The sequence below is a fragment of the Marmota flaviventris genome, chromosome 14, assembly GCF_047511675.1.
Source record: "Marmota flaviventris isolate mMarFla1 chromosome 14, mMarFla1.hap1, whole genome shotgun sequence".
NCBI lineage: Eukaryota > Metazoa > Chordata > Mammalia > Rodentia > Sciuridae > Marmota > Marmota flaviventris.
The window spans coordinates 95397149-95425088 of record NC_092511.1 but is presented as its reverse complement, the minus strand read 5'-3'; the positions used below and the strand labels follow the sequence as shown (position 1 = coordinate 95425088).

The 27940-nt window shown below is 34.3% G+C and overlaps 1 protein-coding gene across 7 annotated transcripts in view; it reads left to right on the top strand.

Moving 5' to 3' along the window:
• The window catches only part of Ccdc138 (coiled-coil domain containing 138), a 65478-nt gene that overhangs the window by 33026 nt on the left and 4512 nt on the right, over nucleotides 1–27940 (top strand). For 5 of the 7 annotated variants that reach the window (XM_071601963.1, XM_071601962.1, XM_027948936.2 and 2 more), the window contains 3 exons: nucleotides 10562–10678; nucleotides 16815–17007; nucleotides 22106–22282. In XM_071601963.1, coding sequence (XP_071458064.1) covers nucleotides 10562–10678; nucleotides 16815–17007; nucleotides 22106–22282 — 487 coding nt within the window. The remainder of the gene's footprint in view (nucleotides 1–10561; nucleotides 10679–16814; nucleotides 17008–22105; nucleotides 22283–27940) is intronic. The other 2 variants (XM_027948937.2, XM_071601965.1) reach the window with 2 other exon arrangements.

The following is a 27940-nucleotide window of genomic DNA, read 5'->3' as shown; positions in this document are numbered from 1 at the left end:
TCATTATATCAAAGAAGACATTTGGCATTTGTTTTTTAGGGATTGGCTAGCTTCACTAGGCATAATCTGCTCTAGTGCCATCCATTTCCCTGCAAAATCCATGATTTTGTCATTTTTTAGTGCTGCGTAATACTCCATGGTGTATAAATGCCACATTTTTTTTATCCATTCATCTATTGAAGGGCATCTGGGTTGGTTCCACAGTCTAGCAATTGTGAATTGTGCTGCTATGAACATTGATGTGGCAGTATCCCTGTAGTATGCTCTTTTAAGGTCTTCAGGGAATAGTCCAAGAAGGGCAATAGCTGGGTCAAATGGTGGTTCCATTCCCAGCTTTCCCAGGAGTCTCCATACTGCTTTCCAAATTGGCCACACCAGTTTGCAGTCTCACCAGCAATGTACAAGAGTACCCTTTTCCCCACATCCTCGCCAGCACTTATTGTTGTTTGACTTCATAATGGCTGCCAATCTTACTGGAGTGAGATGGTATCTTAGGGTGGTTTTGATTTGCATTTCTCTGACTGCTAGAGATGGTGAGCATTTTTTCATGTACTTGTTGATTGATTGTATGTCCTCCTCTGAGAAGTGTCTGTTCAGGTCCTTGGCCCATTTGTTGATTGGGTTATTTGTTATCTTATTGTCTAATTTTTTGAGTACTTTGTATACTCTGGATATTAGGGCTCTATCTGAAGTGTGAGGAGTAAAGATTTGTTCCCAGGATGTAGGCTCCCTATTTACCTCTCTTATTGTTTCTCTTGCTGAGAAAAAACTTTTCAGTTTAAGTAAGTCCCATTTGTTGATTCTTGTTATTAACTCTTGTGCTATGGGCGTCCTATTAAGGAATTTGGAGCCTGACCCCACAATATGTAGATCGGAGCCAACTTTTTCTTCTATCAGACGCAGAGTCTCTGATTTGATATCTAGCTCCTTGATCCACTTTGAGTTAACTTTTGTGCATGGCGAGAGAAAGGGATTCAGTTTCATTTTGTTGCATATGGATTTCCAGTTTTCCCAGCACCATTTGTTGAAGATACTATCCTTCCTCCATTGCATGCTTTTAGCTCCTTTATCAAATATAAGATAGTTGTAGCTTTGTGGATTGGTTTCTGTGTCCTCTATTCTGTACCATTGGTCCACCCGCCTGTTTTGGTACCAGTGCCATGCTGTTTTTGTTACTATTGCTCTGTAGTACAGTTTTAAGTCTGGTATTGCTATACCGCCTGATTCACACTTCCTGCTTAGAATTGCGTTTGCTATTCTGGGTCTTTTATTTTTCCATATGAATTTCATGATTGCTTTCTCTATTTCTACAAGAAATGCCGTTGGGATTTTGATTGGCATTGCATTAAACCTATAGAGAACTTTTGGTAATATCGCCATTTTGATGATGTTAGTTCTGCCTATCCATGAACAGGGTATATTTTTCCATCTTCTAAGATCTTCTTCTACTTCTCTTTTTAGGGTTCTGTAGTTTTCATTGTATAAATCTTTCACCTCTTTTGTTAGGTTGATTCCCAAGTATTTTATTTTTTTTGAGGATATTGTGAATGGAGTGTTTTTCCTCATTTCTGTTTCAGAAGTTTTGTCGCTGATATACAGAAATGCCTTTGATTTATGCGTGTTGATTTTATATCCTGCCACTTTGCTGAATTCATTTATTAGTTCTAGTAGTTTTTTTGTAGACCCTTTTGGGTCTTCTAGGTATAGAATCATGTCAACCGCAAATAGTGATAATTTAAGTTCTTCTTTTCCTATTTTTATGCCTTTAATTTCTTTCGTCTGTCTAATTGCTCTGGCCAGTGTTTTGAGAACTATGTTGAATAGAAGTGGTGATAGAGGGCATCCCTGTCTTGTTCCAGATTTTAGAGGGAATGCCTTCAATTTTTCTCCATTTAGAATGCTGCTAGCCTGAGGCTTAGCATAGATAGCTTTTACAATGTTGAGGTAAGTTCCTGTTATCCCTAGTTTTTCTAATGTTTTGAACATAAAGGGATGCTGTACTTTGTCGAATGCTTTTTCTGCGTCTATCGAGATGATCATATGGTTCTTATCTTTAAGTCTATTGATGTGGTGAATAACATTTATTGATTTCCGTATATTGAACCAGCCTTGCATCCCGGGGATGAATCCTACTTGATCATGGTGCACAATTTTTTTGATGTGCCTTTGTATCTGATTCGCCAGAATTTTATTGAGGATTTTTGCATCTAGGTTCATCAGAGATATTGGTCTGTAGTTTTCTTTCTTTGAGGTGTCTTTGTCTGGTTTCGGAATCAGGGTGATGTTGGCCTCATAGAATGAATTTGGCAGAGCTCCCTCTTTTTCTATTTCCTGAAATAGCTTGAAAAGTATTGGTATTAATTCTTCTTTAAAGGTTTTGTAAAACTCTGCTGTATACCCATCTGGTCCTGGGCTTTTCATAGTTGGTAGTCTTTTGATGGTTTCTTCTATTTCCTCAATTGATATTGGTCTGTTTAAGTTGTGAGTATCCTCCTGACCCAGTCTGGGCAAATCATATGACTTAAGAAATTTATCGATGTCTTCACTATCTTCTATTTTATTGGAGTATAGGTTTTCAAAATAATTTCTAATTGTCTTCTGTATTTCTGTAGCATCTGTTGTGATATTGCCTTTTTCATCCCGTATGTTAGTAATTTGAGTTCTCTCTCTTCTTCTCTTCGTTAGCATGGCTAAGGGTCTGTCGATCTTATTTATTTTTTCGAAGAACCAACTTTTAGTTTTGTTAAATTTTTCAGTAGTTTCTTTTGTTTCAATTTCGTTGATTTCCACTCTGATTTTAATTATTTCTTGCCTTCTGCTACATTTGCTGTTGTTTTGCTCTTCCTTTTCTAGGGCTTTGAGATGAAGTGTGAGCTCATTTATTTGTTGGTTTTTCCTTTTTTTGAGGAATGACCTCCAGGCAGTGAATTTCCCTCTTAAAACTGCTTTCATTGTGTCCCATAGATTCCGGTATGTTGTGTCTGTATTTTCATTTATCTCTAAGAATTTTTTGATTTCCTCCTTTATGTCTTCTGTAACCCATTGATCATTCAGTAACATATTGTTCATTTTCCATGGGATGTAGGATTTTTCCTTCCTTCTTTTATCATTGATTTCCAGTTTCATTCCATTATGATCAGATAAAATGCATGGGATTATCTCCACCCCTGTATATTTACTGTGGGTTGCCCTATGGCATAATATATGGTCTGTTTTTGAGAAGGATCCATGTGCTGCTGAGAAAAAAGTATATCCACTTGATGATGGTTGATATATTCTATATATGTCAGTTAAGTCTAGTTTATTGATTTTGATATTGAGTTCTATAGTTTCTTTTTTCAACTTTTGTTTGGAGGATCTGTCCAATGGTGAGAGCGGTGTGTTGAAGTCACCCATAATTATTGTGTTGTGGTCTATTTGATTCTTGAACTTGAGGAGAATTTGTTTTATGAACGTCGCAGCACCTTTATTTGGTGCATAAATATTGATAATTGTTATGTCTTGTTGGTGAATGGTTCCTTTTAACAGTATATAATGTCCTTCCTTATCCCTTTTGATTAACTTAGTCTTGAAGTCGATTTTATTCGATATGAGGATGGCCACCCCTGCTTGCTTACGAGGACCGTGTGCGTGGTGTATTTTTTCCCAACCTTTCACCTTCAGCCTGTGTATGTCTTTTCCAATCAGATGTGTCTCCTGGAGGCAGCATATTGTTGGATTTGTTTTTTTAATCCATGTTACCAGCCTATGTCACTTTATTGGAGAGTTTAAGCCATTAACGTTTAGAGTTACTATTGATATATGGTTTGTACTTCCAGCCATGTTTGATTATTTATCTTCTTTTTTTTTTTTTTAATTTAGTTTGTTTCTCCATGGTTAGCTTCCCCCCCGCCCTCTGTCTTTACAGAGGCACTTCCCACTGATGGTTTTGGTTATTGTTTTTCATTTCTTCCTCGTGTAGTGTTTTGCTCAAGATGCTTTGCAATGCTGGTTTTCTGGCTGCAAATTCTTTTAGCTTTTGTTTATCGTGAAAGATTTTTATTTCGTTGTCGTACCTGAAGCTTAATTTTGCTGGATACAGAATTCTTGGTTGGCATCCATTGTCTTTCAGTGTTTGAAATACGTTGTTCCAGGATCTTCTCGCTTTCAGCGTCTGTGATGAAAAATCTGTTGTTAACCTTATTGGTTTACCCCTGAATGTAATCTGCCTCCTTTCTCTTGTAGCTTTTAATATTTTCTCTTTGTTCTGTATATTGGATATCTTCATAACAATGTGTCTTGGCGTTGGTCTACTGTGATTTTGTGTGCTCGGTGTCCTGTATGCATCTACAATTTGTATATCGGTTTCCTTTTTTATTTCTGGAAAGTTTTCTGTAATTATTTCATTCAGCAGGCTACTCATTCCCTTGGTTTGAATCTCTGTACCTTCCTCTATCCCGATGACTCGTAAGTTTGGTTTTTTTATGTTATCCCATATCTCTTGGGTGTTTTTCTCGTGATTTTTTACCAGCCTTTCTGAGTTGGCTAGGCTCTTTTCAAGATGATATATTTTGTCTTCATTATCTGACGTTCTGGCTTCTACTTGCTCCACTCTGTTAGTGATACTCTCAATTGAGTTTTTAATTTGGTTTATTGTTTCCTTCATTTCTAGAATTATTGTTTGATTTTTTTTATAATCTCTATCTCCTGATAAAGATGCTTAACTTCTTATTTTATCTGTTTATGTAATTCATTTTCAATGTGTTCTTTCACTGTTTGGATTTGCTATCTCGTATCCTCTTTAAGGTTCCATTCCATCTGTCTAAGGTGTTCCTTGAGTTCTTTATATGATCATTTTTCTGATGACTCTAGGTCCTCCTGAATATTTAGGCTGTCCTTCATTGTTTGTACTCCTTTTCTTCCTTGCTTTTTTATGCTGCTCATGTTACTTCTTGTTCTGTTTGACTGCTGAGTTACTGTTTACTCTTATAAATTTATTTGATGCTTGGGAGGAAAGATATTAGAAGGGAAGGGAAGAAGTCACTAAAGAGAATGAGAGTAGGCAGGTAGAATTCAAGGAAGGGGGAATAAGAAAATTGAAAAGAAATGAAAAGACAAAAGAAAAAAATAGAAAATAAAGAAAGAAAAAAAAATTTTTTTTCTTTTTTTTTTATTGGTTGTTCAGAACATTACAAAGCTCATGACATATCATCTTTCATACATTTGATTCAAGTGGGTTATGAACTCCCATTTTTGCCCCAAATACAAGTTGCAGAATCACATCGGTTACACATCCACATTTTTACATAATACCATATTAATGACTGTTGTATTCTGCTACCTTTCCTATCCTCTACTATCCCCCCTCCCCTCCCCTCTCATCTTCCCTCTCTACCCCATCTGCTGTTATTCAATTCTCTCCCTTGTTTTTTTTTCCCTTTCCCCTCACAACCTCTTATATGTAATTTTGTGTAACAATGAGGGTCTCCTTCCATTTCCATACAGTTTCCCCTCTCTCTCCCTTTCTCTCCCCCCACTCGTCTCTGTTTAATGTTAATCTTTTCCTCATGCTCTTCTTCCCTGTTCTGTTCTTAGTTGCTCTCTTTATATCAAAGAAGACATTTGGCATTTGTTTTTTAAGGATTGGCTAGCTTCACTTAGCATAATCTGCTCTAATGCCATCCATTTTCCTGAAAAATCCATGATTTTGTCATTTTTTAGTGCTGCGTAATACTGCATTGTGTATAAATGCCACATTTTTTTTTTATCCATTCATCTATTGAAGGGCATCTAGGTTGGTTCCACAGTCTAGCAATTGTGAATTGTGCCGCTATGATCATTGATGTGGCAGTATCCCTGTAGTACACTCTTTTAAGATCTTTAGGGAATAGTCCGAGAAGGGCAATAGCTGGGTCAAATGGTGGATCCATTCCCAGATTTCCCAGGAATCTCCATACTGCTTTCCAAATTGGCCTCACCAATTTGCAGTCCCACCAGCAATGTACAAGAGTACCCTTTTCCCCACATCCTCGCCAACACTTATTGTTGTTTGACTTCATAATGGCTGCCAATCTTACTGGAGTGAGATGGTATCTTAGGGTGGTTTTGATTTGCATTTCTCTGACTGCTAGAGATGGTGAGCATTTTTTCATGTACTTGTTGATTGATTGTATGTCCTCCTCTGAGAAGTGTCTGTTCAGGTCCTTGGCCTATTTGTTGATTGGGTTATTTGTTATCTTATTGTTTAATTTTTTGAGTTCTTTTTATATTCTGGATATTAGGGCTCTATCTGAAGTGTGAGGGGTAAAAATTTGTTCCCAGGATGTAGGCTCTCTATTTACCTCTCTTATTGTTTCTCTTGCTGAGAAAAAACTTTTCAGTTTAAGTAAGTCCCATTTGTTTATTCTTGTTATTAACTCTTGGGTTATGGGCATCCTATTAAGGAACTTGGAGCCCGACCCCACAGTATGTAGATCGTAGCCAACTTTTTCTTCTATCAGACGCAGTGTCTCTGATTTGATATCTAGGTCCTTAATCCATTTTGAGTTAACTTTTGTGCATGGCGAGAGAAAGGGATTCAGTTTCATTTTGTTGCATATGGATTTCCAATTTTCCCAGCACCATTTGTTGAAGATGCTATCCTTCCTTATAAAGGGAAGAAGTCACTAAAGAGAATGAGAGTAGGCAGGTAGAATTCAAGGAAGGGGGAATAAGAAAATTGAAAAGAAATGAAAAGACAAAAGAAAAAAATAGAAAATAAAGAAAGAAAAAAATTTTTTTAAAATAATAATGATAATAAAAAAATGAAAATTAAAATTTAAAAAAATAATAATAATAAAATAAAAAAAATTTAAAAACATTTAAAAAAGTAAAAGAACAACAACAAAAAAAAGTGAACAACTAGTACTTTTGACAAAAAGCAGCCTTCACGTCCTTGAAAGGTAATGTAGGCAACCATTATCATCATAACCCACATGTCAGAGGCACTATCTACAGCAAAGCTAGTGAAAGACTAATAATATATTTATCAGCTATGTGATTTGAACTTCAAAAGCAAGTAACTAAAAGTAAGTGAGGCTTGGAGAGTTTATTTAGATTTTCCCTCAGTTACAAACTGTGTCTCAAAAAATCCACTACCACAACAAAAACAATACAATCAGGCCTACAGGGTACTCTTGGTCTTCGTGACTCCTAAATCTCTATATTTTGGACACTTTACCATGTCCTATCTCCCCCTTCTCATGTTTTATGTTCTTATGTTGAAAAGTCTAGATTTGTTGAATGTCTTACATTCTTAATTTTTCTAAATGCTTCCTTGTGAAGTTATGTAACTTGGTTCCTGGCAGGAATACGTTATAATCAGTCATATATTAAAATGAGGTGGGAGAGTTTAACACATAAAATTTTACTGAGATTGTGATCTTAACAGAGTATGTGGTTATCAAATTGCATTCATCCATAAATGTACTATTTGGACATTTTTCAAATTATAAAATATCTGTAATTTTTTTCCTTTTTTGTTTGAGGTTTTTTGTTTCAATTATAGGAAACGATACCTTAACACTAGTAGGAAGCCAATGAAGAACTTTCAGGCAGAAAATAGAATCAGGTTTATTCTTTCAAAAGATTGTGCTGGCTGTTATGTGGAGATAGGTGGGAGTCAATCAAGTGTTTGTGATGGGAGAATAATTAAGAAACTCTTAAGTAATTAAGGTGAAAAAAGGTAGCAATTTGGATTGGGATGGTGGGTATAGAATTAGAATTGGACTATTTTGAAAGAAGGAAATAAAATTGATGGGACTGTCTAATGGATTCCGTGTAAGAATTGAGGTGTCAAAGTTGGCTTTTGCAACTGTATGGATGTTGGTAGAAGTAGCTCAGCGTAGGAACTATTAGGGGGAAAAAATCTCAATATGTAGGGGAATCTGACAAGTTTCTTTTGGATATGTTGAGTTTGGGATGGCTTTGAAAAGTCAAAATGGATTGTGTCTAGTAGCTATTGACATGAGAGACCAGAACTCTTGGAGAATCATCAGTTTATAGTGGCTAATATTGAATCTTGAGTAACTCCAATATTTTAATATCAGGAAAATGAGAATAAATAAGCAAGAGAGACTAGTAAATAGTAGCCAGAGAAGTAGAAGGGAAACTAGGAGAAATTGACGTCTAGAATCTGAAGAGGAAGAGTATTTCAGAAGAAGGGAGTACCAGATCTTGCTTTGGAAGGTCAAATATGCGCTTTTAAACTGTTTATTTTCATAGCTTATTAGTCATGTCTGTGATTGTATATGTGAGTTTGCATCCTGGCTTAGCTTTTCTTAATTTTTCATTAACGTTGTTCCTGTTGGCTCATTGTTTTGTATTCTTTTATAATATTCTCGGTCAGATGCAGCCACATGAGAAAGCAGAAGGCTCAGGGGAAGAAAAAACAACAGAGTTTATATTTTCACAGGTCTTAGAGTCAGGAGGACTGCAGGCTGTGTAGAGCCACATGAGAAAGATAACAGAGTGGTCAAAAGGCAGAAGAGAGAAATACGGGGAAAGCATTAGGCCAGAGTTTTTTGGGGTGCTGCAGGAAAGGAAAGACTAGGCAGGGTGAATAGTTTAGGATTGGCTAGCTAGACTAATTTTATTAAGGCATTTGTCAAATGGAGGAGGTTTGACTCTGGATTGGTGAGCTCAAAGGCATCTTCAAGTATGCCTTTTGTTGTCTAAGAATTGGCTGGCTCAGGGAGGGGCAGTCTTTCCAGCTAGAAAGTTTTAGATGCCCTTCAATAGATGAATGGATAAAGAAACTGTGGTATGTATAGACAATGGACTATTACTCAGCATTAAAAGAGAATTAAATTATGGCATTTGCAGGTAAATGGTGGATAGAGTTGGTGCTAAGCAAAGCAAGCCAATCCCAAAAAACCAACGGCCAAATGTTCTCTCTGAGGGGGGTTGGGGGCAGGAAAGATGGTGGAATGAGATTGATATCATTACCCTAGGTACATGTATGATTGCACATATGGTGTGATGCTACTTCATGTACAACCAGAGAAATGAAAAGTAATGCTGCAGTTGTGTACAATGAATCAAAATGCATTCTGTTGTCATATACCTAATTAAAATTAATTAATTAATAAAAAAGACAAATAACACATGATCAAAAATATAAGTCACTACATGGTGACTATAGTTAATAACAAAATCTACAATGAAGTTGAATTCATAGAAACAAGGAATAGAATGGTGCCGATTTCAGGGGCTAGGACGTGGGGGAAATGGGAAGATGTTGGTCAGATTTTATTGGTACAAAATCAATCAATCATGTAGTGTGAATAAATTCCCAAGATCTAATGTACAGCATGGTGACTATAGTTAATAATAACATTTTATATTTGAAATTACTCACCACAAAAAAGGTAATTATATGAAGTGATAGTTATTAGCATTTCACAATATGTATATAAACCATCATATTGTATATTTTAAATATATACATTTTGTAAATTATGCCCCAATAAACTGGAAAAAAGACAAAAAAAATCAAAACATCATAATACTATGTAGAAAATATGCATAAATACAGTAACAGTACATTCATAATCTTTAGTCCATTGGATGTAAAGTTGATTTAAAATTTCCCTATTACCAATAACTTATTTTTAGGCTTATGTTGTTATAAGTAAATATATATCTTTGTACATGTGGTTTTGCAAGGGTATATTTTCAGTGATTTACTTAGGCTAATTAATATTCCAGAAGCAGTGTTATTTTATCAGAGTGTTAAGATATATCTTTATGGTCTTTGAAGTCATTTAACAAAATGACATACTTTTGAAGCAAACATCATCAACATCTTTTAAAATTTTTAAATTATTTTTACAAGTTGGCATATTAATTATGATAATATAGATGTGTAAAGAAGAAAGTAAATATTACTCAAGATATTAAAATCCAACCTTTAATATTTTAAAAAAATATTCTTTCATGTATCTTTTTCACTATAAATTTAAATAGACATGTTTTATATAGATTGGATTCTTTATTATGCTTGCTATAGAATATTCTGTGATAATAAATAAATTTAGGTTATCATTTTTAAAGGCTATATGTGTGTTTTACCATTTAAGCATCAAAGGTTATGTATATTAAGGTTAATCTCCTTAAATCCCTTGATGTGTTATTGCTGGATGAGAGCAAATATACATACATAAATTTGGGGGATGGATATTGGGGATTGAACCCAGTAGCACTTTAGCACTGAGCTACATCCCCAGCCCTTTCTGTTTTTTATTCTGAGTCAGGATATCATTAAGTTTACTTACAGCCTTATTAAATTGCTGAGGCTGCCCTGAACTTGTAATTCTCTTGCCTCAGCCTCCCAGGTCATTGGGATTCAGGCATGTACCGCCATACCCAGTACATACTTACGATTTCAAATGCAAATTGCCAAATTCTGTTGCATGTGAAATTTGAACTTTTTTGTTAAAAATTATTATTTTTTTATTTTAGTAAATGTTTTGAAGATTTTGGAGGTTAATTCCAGACATCTAAAACTGCTGCACCTTTATATTTTCTATCATTTTATATTTAGCTTTTGCCTGTGATGACAGAGCAGCTACAGTGGATGCCATTTGTGAATGCCAAATTTCATGAGCCTTTTGTAAAATTTATATATTGGTCTCTACGACAGCTAGATGGTGGAACACAGGTAAATGACTAATAGGAACCTATTTTCACAGAATACTTCAATTAGTATTAATTCTCGATTTTTGTTTATATATGTGTGTGTATTATATATTTGTGTGTATGTATATATGTATATATTTTGGCATATTTTCTTTATTTGAGAATAATCTTCTGAATTTATAAAATGTCTTGCAGAGATTTTGATAAGAATTGTATTAAACGTACATATCAAGTTGAGAATTGACATTTTTATTGTGTTGTATGTTCTAATTTATGAACACAAATTGCCTCTCTGCCTATATAGAATTTGATTTCTTTCATTGGCATTGTAGTTTTCTGCATAGAATGCCTCTGTGTGAGTTTTCAGCTGAGTATTTCATTTTTTATCTGATTTTAATTGGTATTCTCTTTTTAATTTTGATGTCCATATGTGTGTTGATAGCATGTAGAAATATAATTGATTTTTCTGTTTGTGTCTTGTTTCTTTGACATTAGTAGTTCTAGTAGTTTCTTATAGAGACTCCTTCGGATTTTCTATAGAAATAGTCATGTTATCTCAAATATAAACAAAGTATCTTTTGTTTTGTTTTCCTTTTTAATTTGTATGCCTTTAGTTTCCTTTTCATAGTTTATTGCATTAGCTAGAATTTCTGGCACTATACTGATTGTACATTGTGGTGAGAGCAATATCTTTGCCTTGTTCTCCACCTTCAGGGGAACCTTTAATCTATGCCATTAAGTATATATTAACATAGAATTTTTATAGATGCTTTTTATCAATTTGAGTTAATTCCCCTCGATTCCTATTTTTCAGAGGTTTTATTATGAATGGGTTTATTATTGGATTTTTTCAAATGAATTTTTTGTATTAATTGATAAGGTCATATAATGTATATTACATAGACTTTTAAGCATTGAATCAGCTGTGCATCCCTGACATAAAACCCATTTGGTTTTGGTGTTGAATTCAGCAATAAACAAGAATTATATTTGCTATTATTTTGTTAAGGATTTTTTACAATGAGGTATATTGGTCTGTGGTTTTCTTTGTTTTGAGCTTTGGTTTTGTATCAGGGTAGTGTTGGGTTTATAAAAATGGGAATTGTCTTACTCTTTATATTTTCTGGAAGAAATTTTGTAGAGTTAGTGTTAATTCTTTAAATATTGGATAGACTTCTGCATGTGAACTATGTGGACCTCACTATTTCTTTTTGGAGAGGTTTTATTTAAATTTTTTTTTTTAAATTTTTAGTTGTGTATGGACATGTGGTGCTAAGGATCAAACCAGTGCCTCACGCATGCTAGGTATGTGCTCTACAACAGAGCTACAACCCCAGCTTCTGAGGAGGTTTTAAATTTTGAATTTATTTTTCTTATAGTTATAGGACTATTGTAATCATATTGGTGACTTGTAGTAGTTTGTGTTTTTTGTTTTGTTTTGTTTTTGGTACCAGGGATTGGACTCAAGGGCACTTGACCACTGAGCCACATCCCAACTCTATTTTGTATTTTATTTAGAGACAGGGTCTCACTGAGTTGCTTAGCAACTCTTTTGTTGAGGCTAGCTTTGAACTCGGAATCCTCCTGCCTCAGTCTCTGAAGCTACTGGGATTACAGACAGGCATGTGCCACTGTGCCTGTCTAGTTTGTGCTTTTTGAAGAACTGAACCATTTTGTCTTCTTGTCAAATTTATTTGTGTAGGGCTTATCACAATATTATCTTTTTGAAATCTTAAGTGTTTATAGTGATAGCCCTACTTTATCCCAGATATAGGAATTGGGCTTTTTTTTCTTTTTTTCTCCCCTAGAAGTTTGTCTTTTTCATTGTTCTTTCAAGGATTATCTTTTTGTTTTGTTGATTTTTCTGTTGTTTTGTCCATATATATTTAGGATTGTTATGTATCCCCCCCCTCACCCCCCCACCTCACCCCCACCAGGGGCACTTAACCACTGGGCCAGCCTCATCCCCAGCCCTATTTTGTATTTTATTTAGAGACAGGGTCTCACTGAGTTACTTTACACCTTGCTTTTGCTGAGGCTGGATTTGAACTCGAGATCCTCCTGCCTCAACCTCCTGAGCCGCTGGGATTACAGGCATGCGCCACCATGCCTGGCTTTGTTATGTCTTCTTGATGGAGTGATCCTTTTATTTTTTATTAAGTCCTTTTTTCCTGGTCATTTTCTTTGCTTTTGAAATCACTTTAACTGATATGCCACTTCTGCTTTCCTTTGGATTCATGTTCTCATGGTATATCTTTTTCCATTCTTTTCCTTTGACCTGCTTATATTTGAATTGAGTTTTTGTAAGTAGCATCACTAGATTTGCTTGTAAATGTTTTGTCATCTCTGTTTTATTTGGTGTTCAATTATTTGAACTATTGTTCATTTTAGGGCTCAAACCGTCATCTTAGTTCATTTTTTTATTTTTTATTTTTATTTTTGTAGCTGTAGATGGACAGCAGGCCTTTATTTTATTTGTTTTATTTATTTAAAAAAAATTTTAATGTGTCAATGGACCTTTATTTTTATTTATTTGTATGCAGTGCTGAGAATCAAACCCAGTGCCTCACACATGCTAGGCAAGTGCTCTACCACTGAGCCACAACCCCAGCCCCTTATTTTTATTTATTTATTTATTTATTTTATGTGGTGCTAAGGATCAAATCCAGTGCTTGGGTGCAAAGCAAGCACCTGACACTAAGCTATAGCCCCAGTCCTGTCACTTTATTTCTTGTTTGCTGGTTTCATCTGTTCCTCATTTCTTTGGTTTCTTTTTCCTGCTGTATTGTGGATTACTTGAATAGTTTTTAGAATTCCATTTTCATTTATCTATAAAATCTTTGGGGTACATCTCTTTGTGTAGCTTTTTTAGTAGTTCTTGGTATTATATTATATATGAATCACTTACTAGTCTGATACATCATTTTACCAGTTTGAGTAAAATAGATACATATTACATCTCTTTTCATCCCTTAACCTCCCTCATTTATAATATAATCATGCGAAATATTTCTTCCGTAGCCAGGCATGGTGGTGCATGCCTGTAGTCCCAGCAGCTCGGGAGGCTGAGGTAGGAGGATCACAAGTTCAAACCCAGCCTGCAACTTAGCAAGCCCCTAAGCAACTCAGTGAGACCCTGTCTGCAATAAAATATTTTTAAAAAGGCTGGGGCTGTGGCTCAGTGGTTAAGTGCCCCTGAGTTCAATCCCAGTACTAAAACAATAAAAATAATAATAATAATTAGAACTGTATGAAATGTTATTATTTTTTGGTTCACCCATCAGTTTATGAACTCAAGAAGGGAATAAAAGTCCATTGTATATTTTTCTTTTTGTGTTCTTTTCTTTTTCTTGATGTTCTTTTATTCTTTCCTTTTTGTTTAAGAGAACCTCTTTATTTATTAGAATAGATCTGCTGATGACAGATTCTCCTATTTTTCTTCATTTGACATCTTGATTTTCCTTTCATTTCTGAAGGATACTTTCACTGGGAATTGGATTTTGGGGTGAGTTTTTTTTTTTTCTTTTTTCTTTTTAACGTTTGGCTTTTTAGAAACGTGCCAGTTTCTTCTCACCTCCATGGTTTCTGATAAGAAATCTATTGTCATTTGAGTTGTTTTCCCCATTCATGTAAAATGCCATTTCTCTTTCTCCTTCCTTTTTCTTTTTCTTTTTCCTTATCTCTCTCTCTTTCTTTCTTTTTTTCTTTTTTTGGTAGTTTTTGTAGTTTTGACTATGATAGGTCTTGGTGTTGATCTCTTTGGATTTATCCTGTTTGGGATTTGCTTAGCTTTTTTATTTCTATATAGAGTATATATTTTTTGCCATGTCTTGGATGTTTTGGCCATTATTTCTCAAGAGTTTTGTTTCTTTGGTTGGTTGGGTTTTTTTGGTGGTGCTGGGGATTAAACCCAGGGCCTTGTGCATGCGAGGCAAGCACTACCTACTGAACTGTATCCCCAGCCCACAAGTATTAAAAAAAAAAAAAAAAAAAAAATATATATATATATATATATATATATATTAATTGTAGACGGACATAATACTTTTATTTTATTTATTTATATATGGTGCTGAGAATCAAACCCAGTGCCTCACACATGCTAGGCAGGCGCTGTTCCACTGAGCCACAACCCCACCCCCTCAACTATTTTTTTAGCTACCTGATTTTTCTTTCTTTTGAGAACTCTATGACATGATTGTTAAATTTTTTGTTATACTCTTAATTCCTCAACATCCTGTTTATTTGTTTGTTTTCTAGTTTAGTTTGGTTGTTCAGATTAGCTATTTTCTGTTTTATTTTCTAGTTAACTGATTCTTTCTCTGTCCCCTCCCTTCTGCTACCTAGGCTATTCACTAAGTTTCATTGTGTTTATTGTATTTGCGTTCTAAAATTTCCACTTGGCTTTTCTTCTATATTTTCTGTTAAGACTTTTGATGAGATTTCCTAAAAGAGTTTCCTAAAAGTTATTAGAGCTGCTTTAAATTCTTTGTTGGATAATTCTAATATTTTGTCATATATTGGGATTGGCATCTATTGATTCTCTTTTTTCATTTAGTTTTGAGGCTTTCCTTATGTTTGGTGTGGTGACTGATTGTACATTTTGGACCAATATTGGTTTCAGATCCTTAGGTGAGCCTTAGCAATAATTTTTTTAAAAATTTTTTTGGTAGTTCTTCTACTTTTCTTCAATTAAAGAGAAATAACGTCCAACACATATTTGAAAGGCAAAGAACAATTTATTTTCCCATTATAAAAGCAGGAGAGATAAATAAAAATAAGTAGAATTCCTTAATCTTGTCATTTTAACATAATTACTATAATGATCTTGAAATATTTCATTTTAAATTGAGATTTTACATCTCACGTGTGGGCTGGTGCAGTGGCACACACCTCTAATCCCAGTTGCTCAGGAAGCTGGGGCAGGAGGATCAGGAGTTCAAAGCCAGCTTCAGCACAAGTGAGATGCTAAGCAACTCAGTGAGACCCGGTCTCTAAATCAAATCCAAAATAGGGCTGGTGATATGGGTCAGTGGTTGAGTGCCCCTGAGTTCAGTCCCCAGTTCATGCCCCCAAAAAACTCATGTGTATTACTTTTTCCTAATGATGTTATACTCTTATTAGCAATGTATTTGAATTAGATTACACTGAGTGTGCCACCCAATCATTTAGCATTTGATTCTCACAAAATCTCAGTATATCTGTTTCTAATGTGAAAGTTAAAGCTTATTGTCTGCATTGAAGGATCAATATTGAGTAAGGAACCAATTGTTAACAAATTTCCATTCAGAGGCAGGTAACTATTATAAAACTCAGTGACATGGGATTAAAGAATTAGAATCATAACAAAGGAAATTTTAAGTTATTTCTAAGTCTGACTTAAGCATATTCATCTGCAACAGTCTGAAATGGTTTTCTTTTATTTGATTCTTGGTGGGTATATGGAATACTGCTAGATCCTCTGTTTTTCTTGTTTTAGTTCTTTCTTCATGAGAATTCTCTATGATTCTAACCTAGTAGCTTATTCTTTTGAAATTGTTCAGTTTTCAGAGTCACTGAGGACAGAGTGAACTGGAGACAGACTCTAGTTGGTCATTTCTTATCAAATACAGTAAGGTACACCTGAGAAACTGGTCAGTGATGGTGGAATAGTGACGAACAGAAAGAAGGCAGTCTACCTCCTCTCTTCCTCTGATGGTTCTCTGTTCCAGAAACATAGCTTGATCTTGTGTTTTTACATGTTTTAGAAAAATACACATACTTAGTTACTTTTAAGTTGATTGTAGTCACATTCCAGTCTTGAATATTTTCAGTTGTTTCTTTTATTTATTTATTTATTTTACCTGGGTACCAGGGATTGAACTCAGGGGCACTAGACCATTGAGCCACATCCACAGCTCTATTTTGTATTTTATTTAGAGACAGGGTCTCACTGAGTTGCTTTAGCGCCTCACTTTTGCTGAGGCTGGCTTTGAACTTGCGATCCTCCTGCCTCAGTCTCCTGAGCCACTGGATTAAAGGAAAATGCCACCACACCCAGCTCATTTTTTCAGATAACAAATTCATTTACTTTCAGTTCATTAGTTTGATTGCAGTATTTAAAATAGGTGTTTTCTGAGCATTAACAAGTACACTAAGATTATACTAATTTTTAACAGCATTCAACTATGACATCAACATTGAGAAGATTGGGTGAAGATATATTTAAAGGAGTAGTAATTAAAGGAATTCAGGATAATTCTTTAGAACATTCTGTGGAAAATAAACCAAAAACAGCTGCTTTCTTTAAGAACTCCAATTTACCATTGAGATTTTTGTCAACCTTAATTGTTCTCAAAACAGTCACTCAAGGTAAGCTTTCAAGCATGCTTACAGAGTAATTTTTAGTAAACAGGAGAGATAACCATATAATAAAGTAATTGTTTTATAATCAAATATGTTCTAAAATTTCAGAATGAGATTTTGGGTTATTTTATAATGGTGGCACATTATTTAAAAATCAACTTTTATTTGCTGAATTTGAGAAAATCAAGTCTTTGTTGGATTGTTGCTTCCTTCCAGAAGTCTTTGTTGATTCTCTTAGGTCATGTTCTAATAGCACCCTTTGCTTACAACTCTTGTTACATTTGCCACATAAATTGGAATAAACTAAATTGTTAGTTTATTATTTTCTGCTAGACCACCAAGTTGACAAACTATAGCTCATAGAGCATATTGGGTCCACCATCTGTTTTGTAAATAAAATTTTCTCTCACAGCCGTGCTTGTTTGTAATGTCTTGTCTCTGACTTTTTATGCCCTTCAAACAGCAGAGCTGAATAGTTGGCAACATAGACTGTAGCTTCTGAAGTTTATAAAATTATTACCTGGCCCTGTATCAAAAATGCTTATCACAACTGCACTACTTTGTAAGCTTACTAAGGATAAAGACTTGTTTATCCCACTGTACCTAGCAGTAATATATAAGAATGAAATAAATGGTATATAAAGAAATAAATCAATTAAAAATAATGTTTCATGCACAAGGCCTGGACTCAATCCTCAGCATTGCAAAGGAAAGAAGAAATGAAGAGAGGAGTGGGAGGGGGAAGAAGAGAGAGAAAGAAAAAAAAAATGCTTCAACCAAAATTGACCATAATTTTTCCCTTCCATACTGGGTATTGAATCAGGGGTGTTCTACCACTGAACCACATCCCCTCCCCTTTTTATTTATTATTTTGAGACAGTGTCTGACAAAATCGCCAGCCTGGCCGCAAACTTGTGATCTTCCTGCCTCAGCCTCCTCAGTTGCTGGGATTATAGGTGTGCAGCTTAATTATATATAATGTCAACTTAATTGATATATTTTAAATTATTACCTGTAACCAGTTAGCATTCTGGATCATTAAACATGAGAACTTTTGTTAGTCATGCCAGTGTAGTCAACCAATAAATATATCAGTTTTATATCTATTGTGTTTGTGAAATTATATGACTCAGAATGGTGGTTTCTTTAAATGGGTAGTGACAATAATTTAATTTGACTTCTTTCTCTGAAGTATGTTCTGTATGGTATGAAATAGTTACAGAACTAATGGAAATGGTATAGAACTTCTAATGCTATAGAACTAATGAAAAAACAAAAAGTTATAATTCTACCTTCTTAGTTATGGTTCTCAAAATTATAATAGACTGGTAAGTGTTTGAAAGGTCATTTATGAGCCAGGCATGGTGGCGCATGCCTGTTAATCCCAATGACTCAGGAGGCTGAGGCAAGGGGATCACAAATTTGAGCCTCAGCAACTGAACAAGACCCTCAGCAACTTAGCAAAACCTGTCTCAAAATTAAAAAGGTCATTGAGGTATAGCTCAGTGGTAAAGTGCCCCTGGGTTCAATCTCTAGTATCAAAAAAATAAAAGAAAGGCACAATCAGCCCAAAGTAAAGTTTACTGCAGTCCTATCTCAAGAACTTACGTGTTTACACACATGTATGGATGAATAAAGTTTTATCAGACCATAGCCACATATTCATCAGATCCAATAAGGTTGATATCAGAAATTCAACACCACATTAGTACAAGGAAATATTTTAACCATTAATCATTTAATTAAGAAAAAAATTCAAAATCATATATCAACATAGCTTGAAAGAATGTCATGTTTATTCTTGATAAACTATGAAAAGGCAAAAAATACAATAAGGAATATTTATTTAAAATGGGGAAATAGAACAGGAGAGAATTATGTGCTCCTAGTCACCATATTTGTACAGTACATTATTGGACATGCTGATCATCTAAAAACCCATGAAGTATGACTGCTGGAAAAGAGTAAATTATTAATTCAAGGATGCTCTTGTATAAAACCTAAAACAACCTATGAAAGAGCCAATAAAAGAGAAGAGATATGGCTAAAATGCCATCAAAGGAGATAAACACCTTAATTAAAAAGCTAATGGGCTGGAGTTGTGGCTCAGTGGTAGAGCACTTGCCTGGCATCTATGAGGCCCTGGGTTCCATCCTCAGCCCCACATATAAATAAATAAAAGATCCATTGACAATTAAAATGTATTTAAAAAAAAGGCTAGTAAGCTTATCTGATTGGATGATCAAGTAACTCTCAGAGCGAAGACTACTATTGGAGGTAAGGGTTATCATATCTTGATTAAGTGGTCATATCATCAAGAGGACATCGTAATTCTTTATGTGCCAATAACATGAAGCAAAAACTGATAGAACTGAAAGAACAAACAGTTATTCTAAAATTTTGAGAAAAGGTCTACTAAGTTGCCCAGGCTGGCTTTGAATGTACAATCCTCCTCACTGGGATTATAGGCATGTGCCTCCATGCCCAGCAATATTAAATTCTAGCTTAATAGTAGCTATCTATTATCAACAGACATCATTATTGTTTATATTGTTTAAAGATTTGATTTTACTTGAGGTCAGAATTAAGGTATCACATTAGCTGTCTATTGCTATATAAACAAGCAAACACTTATGGGGCTTACAACATTTTATTTATTAGCTCACAATTTTTAAGATTGATAATTTGGGCTGGACTCAGCTGACTAGTTTTTCTGGGCTGTGCTCCCTGTTCTTGGTTGGCCTTTATTTTCACTATGTCAGAAAAGTTCCTAGCTGAAAAGTGAGAGATGCAAGTAGGATCCTGAGCACATGGTGTCATTTCTTCTGCACCTTATTAAGAGCATAGAGTTAGCCTAGGCTCAGAGCTGGGCAGTGGAGTTCATCTTTAGATGGCAATTATGGCAAAGAGTTTCGAATTACTTTTTTAAGCTGCCATTTAGACTAAATAAAGGAAAACCTTATCTTACACTGATTAAGATCAACAGATTAACTTTTGGTAAAGAATATAAAGGTAACATTTGAGTGACAGTACCTTGTTAAAAAACTCAAAAATATAGAACATATAGGAAGATAAATGTTTTGATATAATTAGTTATAATTAATATTTTAAAATATTCTTTGGAAGTAGGTGGTCTTAGTTTTAGAAAAACCCTCACTACTAGAGAAATTCAAATGAGAACATAATTTACCTCTAAGGTCATTCTAGAAAAAATGGTCAAGTACTATTTTTCTACTCTTAAAGAACATTTTCTTCGGGCTGAGGTTGTGGCTCAGAGGTAGAGCGCTTGCCTAGCAAACATGAGGCACTGGGTTTGATCCTCGGCACCATGTAAAAATAAAATAAAGATATGAAAAAAAAAACAATTTCTTAAGCTTATAAATTTTAAGAAAAATTTCATATAGCATTCGGCCTATTTAATATTGTCAGATGATATATTAATAAGTGAAGCAGTTTTTATTAAATGCAGTAGGTGGTGCTGTGCTAAAACTTTTGTTCCTTGTAAAGTTTATAATTCATGTATACTTTGCTTTTGTAATTGATAGATATATATTTATGTGTATATATTCTAAATAAGGTAAATTTAAACAACCTAGCAAATCTATTATACTTTTGTTTACAGTGATTATTTTTTAGCTACAGAATCAAGTATAGTAATGTTAATGTTCCTTGAACTAAATTCTACCAAAAAGAAAAAAGGAGTACACTATAAGTAGATCCAGAAGCATAGGTCTTGATTTCTCCAAAATTTTAATATATATTTAAATTTCATACAAGTTACTTTAACTTCTCATTCTTAATAACTGTGGTTTTAGTTGTTTCCTTAATATTTATGTGAACTGAAGAAAATGCAACACAAGACCAAGAAGATAATAAATATCATTTAGTGATTCTGTCATACTTTCAGAGTATTTCAAGTCATTCTCTACTTTCTCCTTAGAGTAGAATTCTCAACAGAAAAAAATAACTCAGTATTATATGAACTTCATGAACTTTTTTTTTTCATTCCTTTTAATAGAGTTCTGAAAGGAGAATTTTAGAAAACTGTTGTTAAGACTAATGACTTGGGGCTGGGGCTGGGGCTGTAGCTCAGTGGTAGTGCACCCGCCTCACACGTTTGAGGCACTGGGTTTCGTCCTCAGCACCACATAAAAATAAATAAAGATATTAAAAAAGAAAAAGAGTAATGACTTGGGTTTGTTTGGCATATTAAAGTATAATGATACAAGTATCTAATACTTTATTTGCATTGATTCTAGTTAAATTAGTGCTTCTCAATCCTCACTTTAGAAGCTTCCCATTTACCTGTGGAACATCTTTGAGAGAATTCTGATCTTTAAGGGAATCTGATCTGACAAGTGCCATTATAGTGCTGGCCTTGGTAAAATCTTGCTGTCATTCTTATTTCCAGATGTATCAAGAAAAGTAATATACCAGGGCATATCCAGATTTCTGAAGTTGTCTTTCAATAGTCTAATATCCAGTTTTTAGCCAGAGACAGAAATCCTTCTTTAAAATCCATTCAGCAAGTTTGAATAAGTCACATTTTGAAATAACCATGCAGAAAGAAGTAAAGATAGAAATAGTAATGCTGTTGGGCTGCAGTTATGGTGTAAGTGTTAGAGCACTCACCTAGCACGTGTGAGGCATTAGGTTTGATCCTCAGCACCACATAAAAATAAAGACGTTGTGTCCACCTAAAACTAAAAAATATTAAAAAAAAAAAAAGAAATAGTAATACTGTTTAAAATTTTTGGAAGCATATAACGGTTATAATCAAATATGGAAAGTAAATACTACTTATGATATTTAATATTAATCATATTTTTGTTCTTGATACAAGAAAGAACTAGGCCTTATTTGTTGTTTAAATACTAAAATATGAAAATTCTGAAGGAAATTTACCCTATCATAATGTAATGCCTTTTCTTTCCCTTTCCCATTGAGTTCTAACAAATTAAGGGGAAATTAATCTAAATTTAGCCTGTGATCCCTTGTCATTTAGTTTTTGTTCCTCTTTTGTTAACGTGATGATGCTCTCTTTTTACCTTTCTGATTACCAACTTGACTACTAATATGCAGATGATTTCACAATGTTTTTCAGCTGATTACCTGGCTCAGGCATTTGATTCTCTCTGTTTGGATTTGAAGACAGATGAAGGGAAAATGTTGTTTTTGGAGTATCAAGCAGTTCCAGTAATATTAGGTCATTTGAGAATATCCAGTAAAGGACTTCTATCCAATGTCATTGATAGTTTGCTTCAGATGACAGTAGAATCTAGTAAGTCTTTAAATTTTATAAATGTAAAAAGGATCAAAGTGGAATGTTTTTCTACCTCTTCTAGTCTGAGTGTGCAACTTTGCATATCAGACACTACTGTATTTTATAATTTAAATTCTTAAAATAATTTTGACAGTTGTGTAATTGAGTCAGCAATATCATTAAGAGATAAAAACCTAACCCTTTCTCCAGATGTTCATTAATAGCACAATTTCCAGTAGACATTAGATATATGGGTATACTGCAAATGTTACATATTTGAGCCTCTTTTGTCTATTCTCTTTTGTACTGTTGTTCTGACATACCCAGTCATATACTTCTTGTTTGCTCAGGGGGAGTGAGATCATCAAATATATATTTAGCTAAAGTGTGAATAATGACAGAGATATGTACCTATTGTTGCATGTTCTTCTTCACTGTTTTATTGGAAGAATTAAGGGCAGGGCAACAATACTTCAGCTGTGTTTGTGGCTTATCTGTTTAACTCATATTTGTGTTATTTTGTGGGATTTTTTTCTTTGTGGCTTTTATATTTAACAGGAATGCTGAACATATATGATTTAATTGTTATTGCTCTTTAAGTCTCATGTAACCTCTTGACGTATGACAAGTAGCCATTTTGCTTAAATAATTCTTTTTCGTTTGTATTGTTCTATTCCATTTACAACACTTCTAAAAATAAATGTTCATGCCTTCCAGAGGTGAATCTCAAATTAGAAAGTCATTGCCTCTTCCGGTACTAAGTGACCTATGAATTTGATGCTGCTGTGGGCAGCTCCCTAGTTATTGGGTACAAAGCATGAATATGATTCTAACTAGGTGCATTGGGTACATGGCTTCACATTTTCAATTCATTTCTATATGTAGTCCTGCTTTTCTTTGTAGGAGGCCTGGTAGAAAAACTGAAATTAGATAACTTATTCAGGGAATCCACAGCTAGACAGAGGTCAATTTCGATGTAAAACTGAGTCTTTGACTCTAGACATGAGGCTTATTCTACCATCGCAGTGTAATTAGGTTTTCATGGTTTGTTTTTTTCTCTTCCAAAATACCATTGGTTTTCTGATGTATTTTATCAATATTAATAGCCATTTGTAATTGTTCAGATATTAGATTTATATTCAGGATCTGATCACTTGGATGAGTAATCTTGGGGTTTAATATCTCAGGTTACTAATGTAATGAGTAGAATAAAAAGTTTAAAGATTACTAGGCTTACTTGTGTAAGTGATTAGACTTATAACTGTTTTTCAGACATTTTTTATTTTAATGAGGAAAATTCTACCAGACTCAAATGTTTACTTTTCAGAAACAAATCTTTCCGAATATATCTAACAGATTAAATCTTTCTCTTTGTTGTCAAAGGAAAATTAAATATAATTTTATGAAATAGTTGACCTACTTAGTGAAATGACTTTGTGGCATCACACATTTGGAGAAATTATACCAGGTTAGTCAATAGATGTTCAGTCTTTTTTATTTATTTGCCTTTGTTCAGGTTACTCTGAAATCCAGTTTTTACTCAAGTTGAGTAAACAAACCAATTTCTGCTGCTGATTTCTGTGAAATTTTATTTTAGTGACAAAGCTTTAGAAGATCAGAAATGGCAAATCTTTGATATGTGACTGAAGCATATTCATTTGCTTTATGTAGTCCCCATTTTAAATGGAAATATAGTACCTAGTATTAGTCACTTAAAGGAATAAATCAAAGTGAAGTAAATATTTCTTTGGCTATTGTTATTTTTAATTTGTTTTGTCTAGGTTTGAGATTGGAAACTCACTTCACTTTGTATAAATTTTACGGACCATTTTATTTACGATCATAGAGAAAGAAAAGATGTGGGAAAAGGAATCTTAGTAGAATTTGTTTGCAGATGGTTGATCTTGTCTAATTAGTGGGCATTGGGTATCAACTGTGAGTGGTGTGTCATGTTTCAACGGGTGGTGTTTGCAGTGCTCCACCCCTGCCCCACCAGGAAGAGGTATCAGTTGACTGGAGCTTCAGTAAGTCAGTACAGAAACTGAAGGTTTTTGGAAACTTGTGGAGTAATTTGATAGTAATTTTTCTCAATAAAATCCAATAATAATTAAACATTTTCTATGCCATTTTTGAATTTTCATTTTTCTAGTATTTTTGAATGACATTTTGTGTAAATGAGATATCTATGTTGAATTGGAAATGTAAAAAGACTGATCTTTCATCAGACTAGAAGCAGTAGGCTTTTTTGTTGTTGATGATGGACCTTTATTTTATTTATTTACATGCAGTGCTGACAGTTGAACCCAGTTCCTCACACATGCAAGCACTCCACCCTAGCTCAGCAGTAGGCTTTGAGTTAATCTTATTAGTGGTTCTTCAGAGTGATTTTTTTTTCTTTTCACCTCTTGTGTCCTTTTCCCAGATGTATCAGTTCAGTTATGAGAAATGTTATAGGTGCATAGTTGTTGCTTTTTGAAAGCTGCTAAAAAAAAATTTATACCTTGATTTATCTAGTCATGTATATTATGAGCACTTTTGTTTTTTAAAAGTTGAGGGCTTCTGATTTTGTCTGCTTTTAGCTTGAATGTATATCATGTAACAATTTTGTGGTGTTGCTTTTGGAAAATTACTTTGTGGTTTCTTTTTCTTGTCAGTGTTTGAAAACTATTATATACTTTTCTAGGTTTAGCTGTATATGAATTTGAGTCATTTTGTTACTAAGAACACTTACCTTTTCTTGTCGGTCTTAGTTCAAACAAAGGGATTTAAGTAGTATTTAGTTTATTCTCTATTGTGGCCTAGAAATTGCCTTGTCTAGGTAACTGCTGCTCTTAAATAGCAATAACATATTTGGACATATTTTGCAGCTTTTTTTAAAAGTAAAGTTTATTTTTACTATAAAAATAATAGAAGCTTGGAAAACTGCAAATATGCAAAAAAAAAAAAAGTCTTGGTGGGGATTAGAGAAATGTGGGTCAACAGATAGAAAATTTCAGTTCATTTCTGTTGTATAATGTGGTAAATACAGTAATGACAATGTACTTGAAAATTGGTAAGAGAGTAAATTTTAACTGCTCTCACTGCACTTCCCCAAAAAATATACGTGAGGTATATGTTAGTGAGCTTGATTTATGCAGTCTGGGGATGTAACTCAATGGTAATAGTACCTGTCTAGCTTGTGTGAGGTCTATACCCAGCACCAGAGAGGGGTCCTTGATTTAGCCATTCCATAATGTATACATAAGATATCATTACCAAACAGTGTACTGACTTGCTAACTGTATGCACTTTTAAAAATTATATAACCCTTTCAGAAATGTTGGCAGACTTAGAGATTTCAGAGATTGACTTTTAAATTAAATTAAGTTGCCCACTAGCAGTGTTTTATCAGATACTGTATTAGTATAATGTTGGTACAGCGAGCCGTAGTGCCACCTTTTCCTTACTATTGAAAGTGAACTGAGGGGTTGGGGTTGTGGCTCAGTGGTAGAGCTCTTGCCTAGCATGAGTGAGGCACTGAGTTCTATCCTCAGCATCACGTAAAAATAAATAAAGATAAAGGTATTGTGTCTGTTTATAACTAAAGATATATTTTAAAAACGTGAACTGTAGCTGAGATTGATTATTTCTTCAGGGACTTTTTCTCAAATTGAAATTTTAAATACCCTCAGTCAAGCTTTAATCTAATACTGTGACTCAAAAAAAGCATTGAAAAATTGTTTCAAGAGGCTCTACAGATCTTTGCAGCAGAGACTGTGGGTTGCCTCCCCATTGCCATTCTCACCTCCTGTCACACCTGCCTCTCTCCTAGATGCTACAGCACCTAAAATCTTTCATCCCCAGCCTTCCTTGCTTGACAGAGTTGTAGCCAATAAGTTAGAAGCCTCCTTCTAGGAAACCTTTTGCTTTTTTATAAAAGGGATAAGCTGGGTACAGTGGCCTGTGCCTGGGAGGCAGAGGCAGGAGGGTCACTTGAGCTCAGGTGTTCACACTGAGCTTGGGCAACATAGTGAGACCTTGTCTCTTAAAAAAATAAATAAATAAGTGGGGGCAGGTGTGATTGGCACATGTTCCTGCACTCCCCCTTATTTATTTATGTATTTATTGCCTTCATTGTCTGGAGCATTTGACCATGAGGATAAAAGCAAGGATGTTGGGACAGAAACTAAGACTCTAGAATTTCTAACAGCATTGTGTTGTACTTGAACCAGTTCTAAGAAGTACCTATCTCCAATGATAGAAAAATATTTGATGAAGCCACTATAAATTGAATATTCTATTACATTCCCAATTGAACCAAAATAGACTTTATTTCATACTTGGAATGAGTTTTATTTTACTTACTAAAAATTTTGTCTTTCCTTAAAGCCACTGAACCTCTTTTACTTGTGAAAGCTTCGCTTTTAAAATTGCTGATATATTCAGATATTTGGATGATCATGGCTTTTTTCCATTGCGGAGGTCATATAAGAAGTTCACTTTTTTATGACAGTGCTTAGGATTTTATTTGGTGTTTTTCGAAACAACCTTTAAATGAGTGTTTTATTTATACCAAGACCTGATTTACATATAAAATAAAATATATTTTCATGCTTTTCTAGTATACAAATGAACATAACTTCATGTGCTTTTTATTTAGATTGAAAACATTGATATTGTTATAACATTGAAATTGTGGGTTGTAGGTGTGTTAGGTATGTTAAGAACCCTCAGTGGTCTTTCTTATCATGACTTATAATTTTTCTTTACCTATTGATTTTGTTTTTTCTTTTTCTTTTCTTTCTTTCTTTTTTTTATATATCTCCAACAGATTTATTTTTTAACGGAATAAATTGAGAAAAAAAACATGTGGCACAAAAGTACAGAATAAAAAATAAATACAAATGTAAGCTGTTTTGCTAATTGTTTTATAACCACAACAAACTAGTACAGAGAATGCCCTGTACAAAACAAAGATCAAGCTGTTCCCTTAGCAAGGCTAAAGATTTCAGTCTCTGGTATTTGGAATTTAGGCTACAGTCCTTATTTTTGGATAGATCACTGGGTGTGTAGCACAGTCCATGCTTTTTTAACCAGATTTGAACAGAAGAATGGCCACTTGGCCCAGGTAGAAGTAGATGAAGTGTTTGGTTTCATGTGTCACATAACTATTGAAATTTCTTCCCACAATGCAGTTCCAAGTGGGGTGGTACTTCTTGTCAAACTCCTTCCTGACATGGGCCTCAATATCCTTTTCTATGTTATATTTCTCCAACGCCTGAGTAGCAGCACACTCCACTGAATCCTGTTGCATCTCTTCCAACATGTCCACATTTTTATCACCATCTTTTAGCCGGACGATTGCAACAGTCTCCTGAAGAGAGGTGCCGGCACAGCTCAAGCCCAGAGGGAGTTGCTGTCACTACCAAAGCTGTGGGGTGTCTAAGCAGCCCCACAGCAGCTCTTGATTCTGGTTTCGTATCATAATGTGCAGTTTTTCTTCACTTACTGATTTCAGTTCTTTTAGCCATATGAAAAACTGTGAACTTTCTTGTGTACAGTTCACATGAATCATGTCTCGGGATCTGAAAGAAGATGAATAACTGCAGATTTCAATCAATGTTTGTAATTCTCTTTGTAGATTGTATACTTATCTATGAACCTAAATTTTCAGTCTTTCAGAAGAATCTATGTATC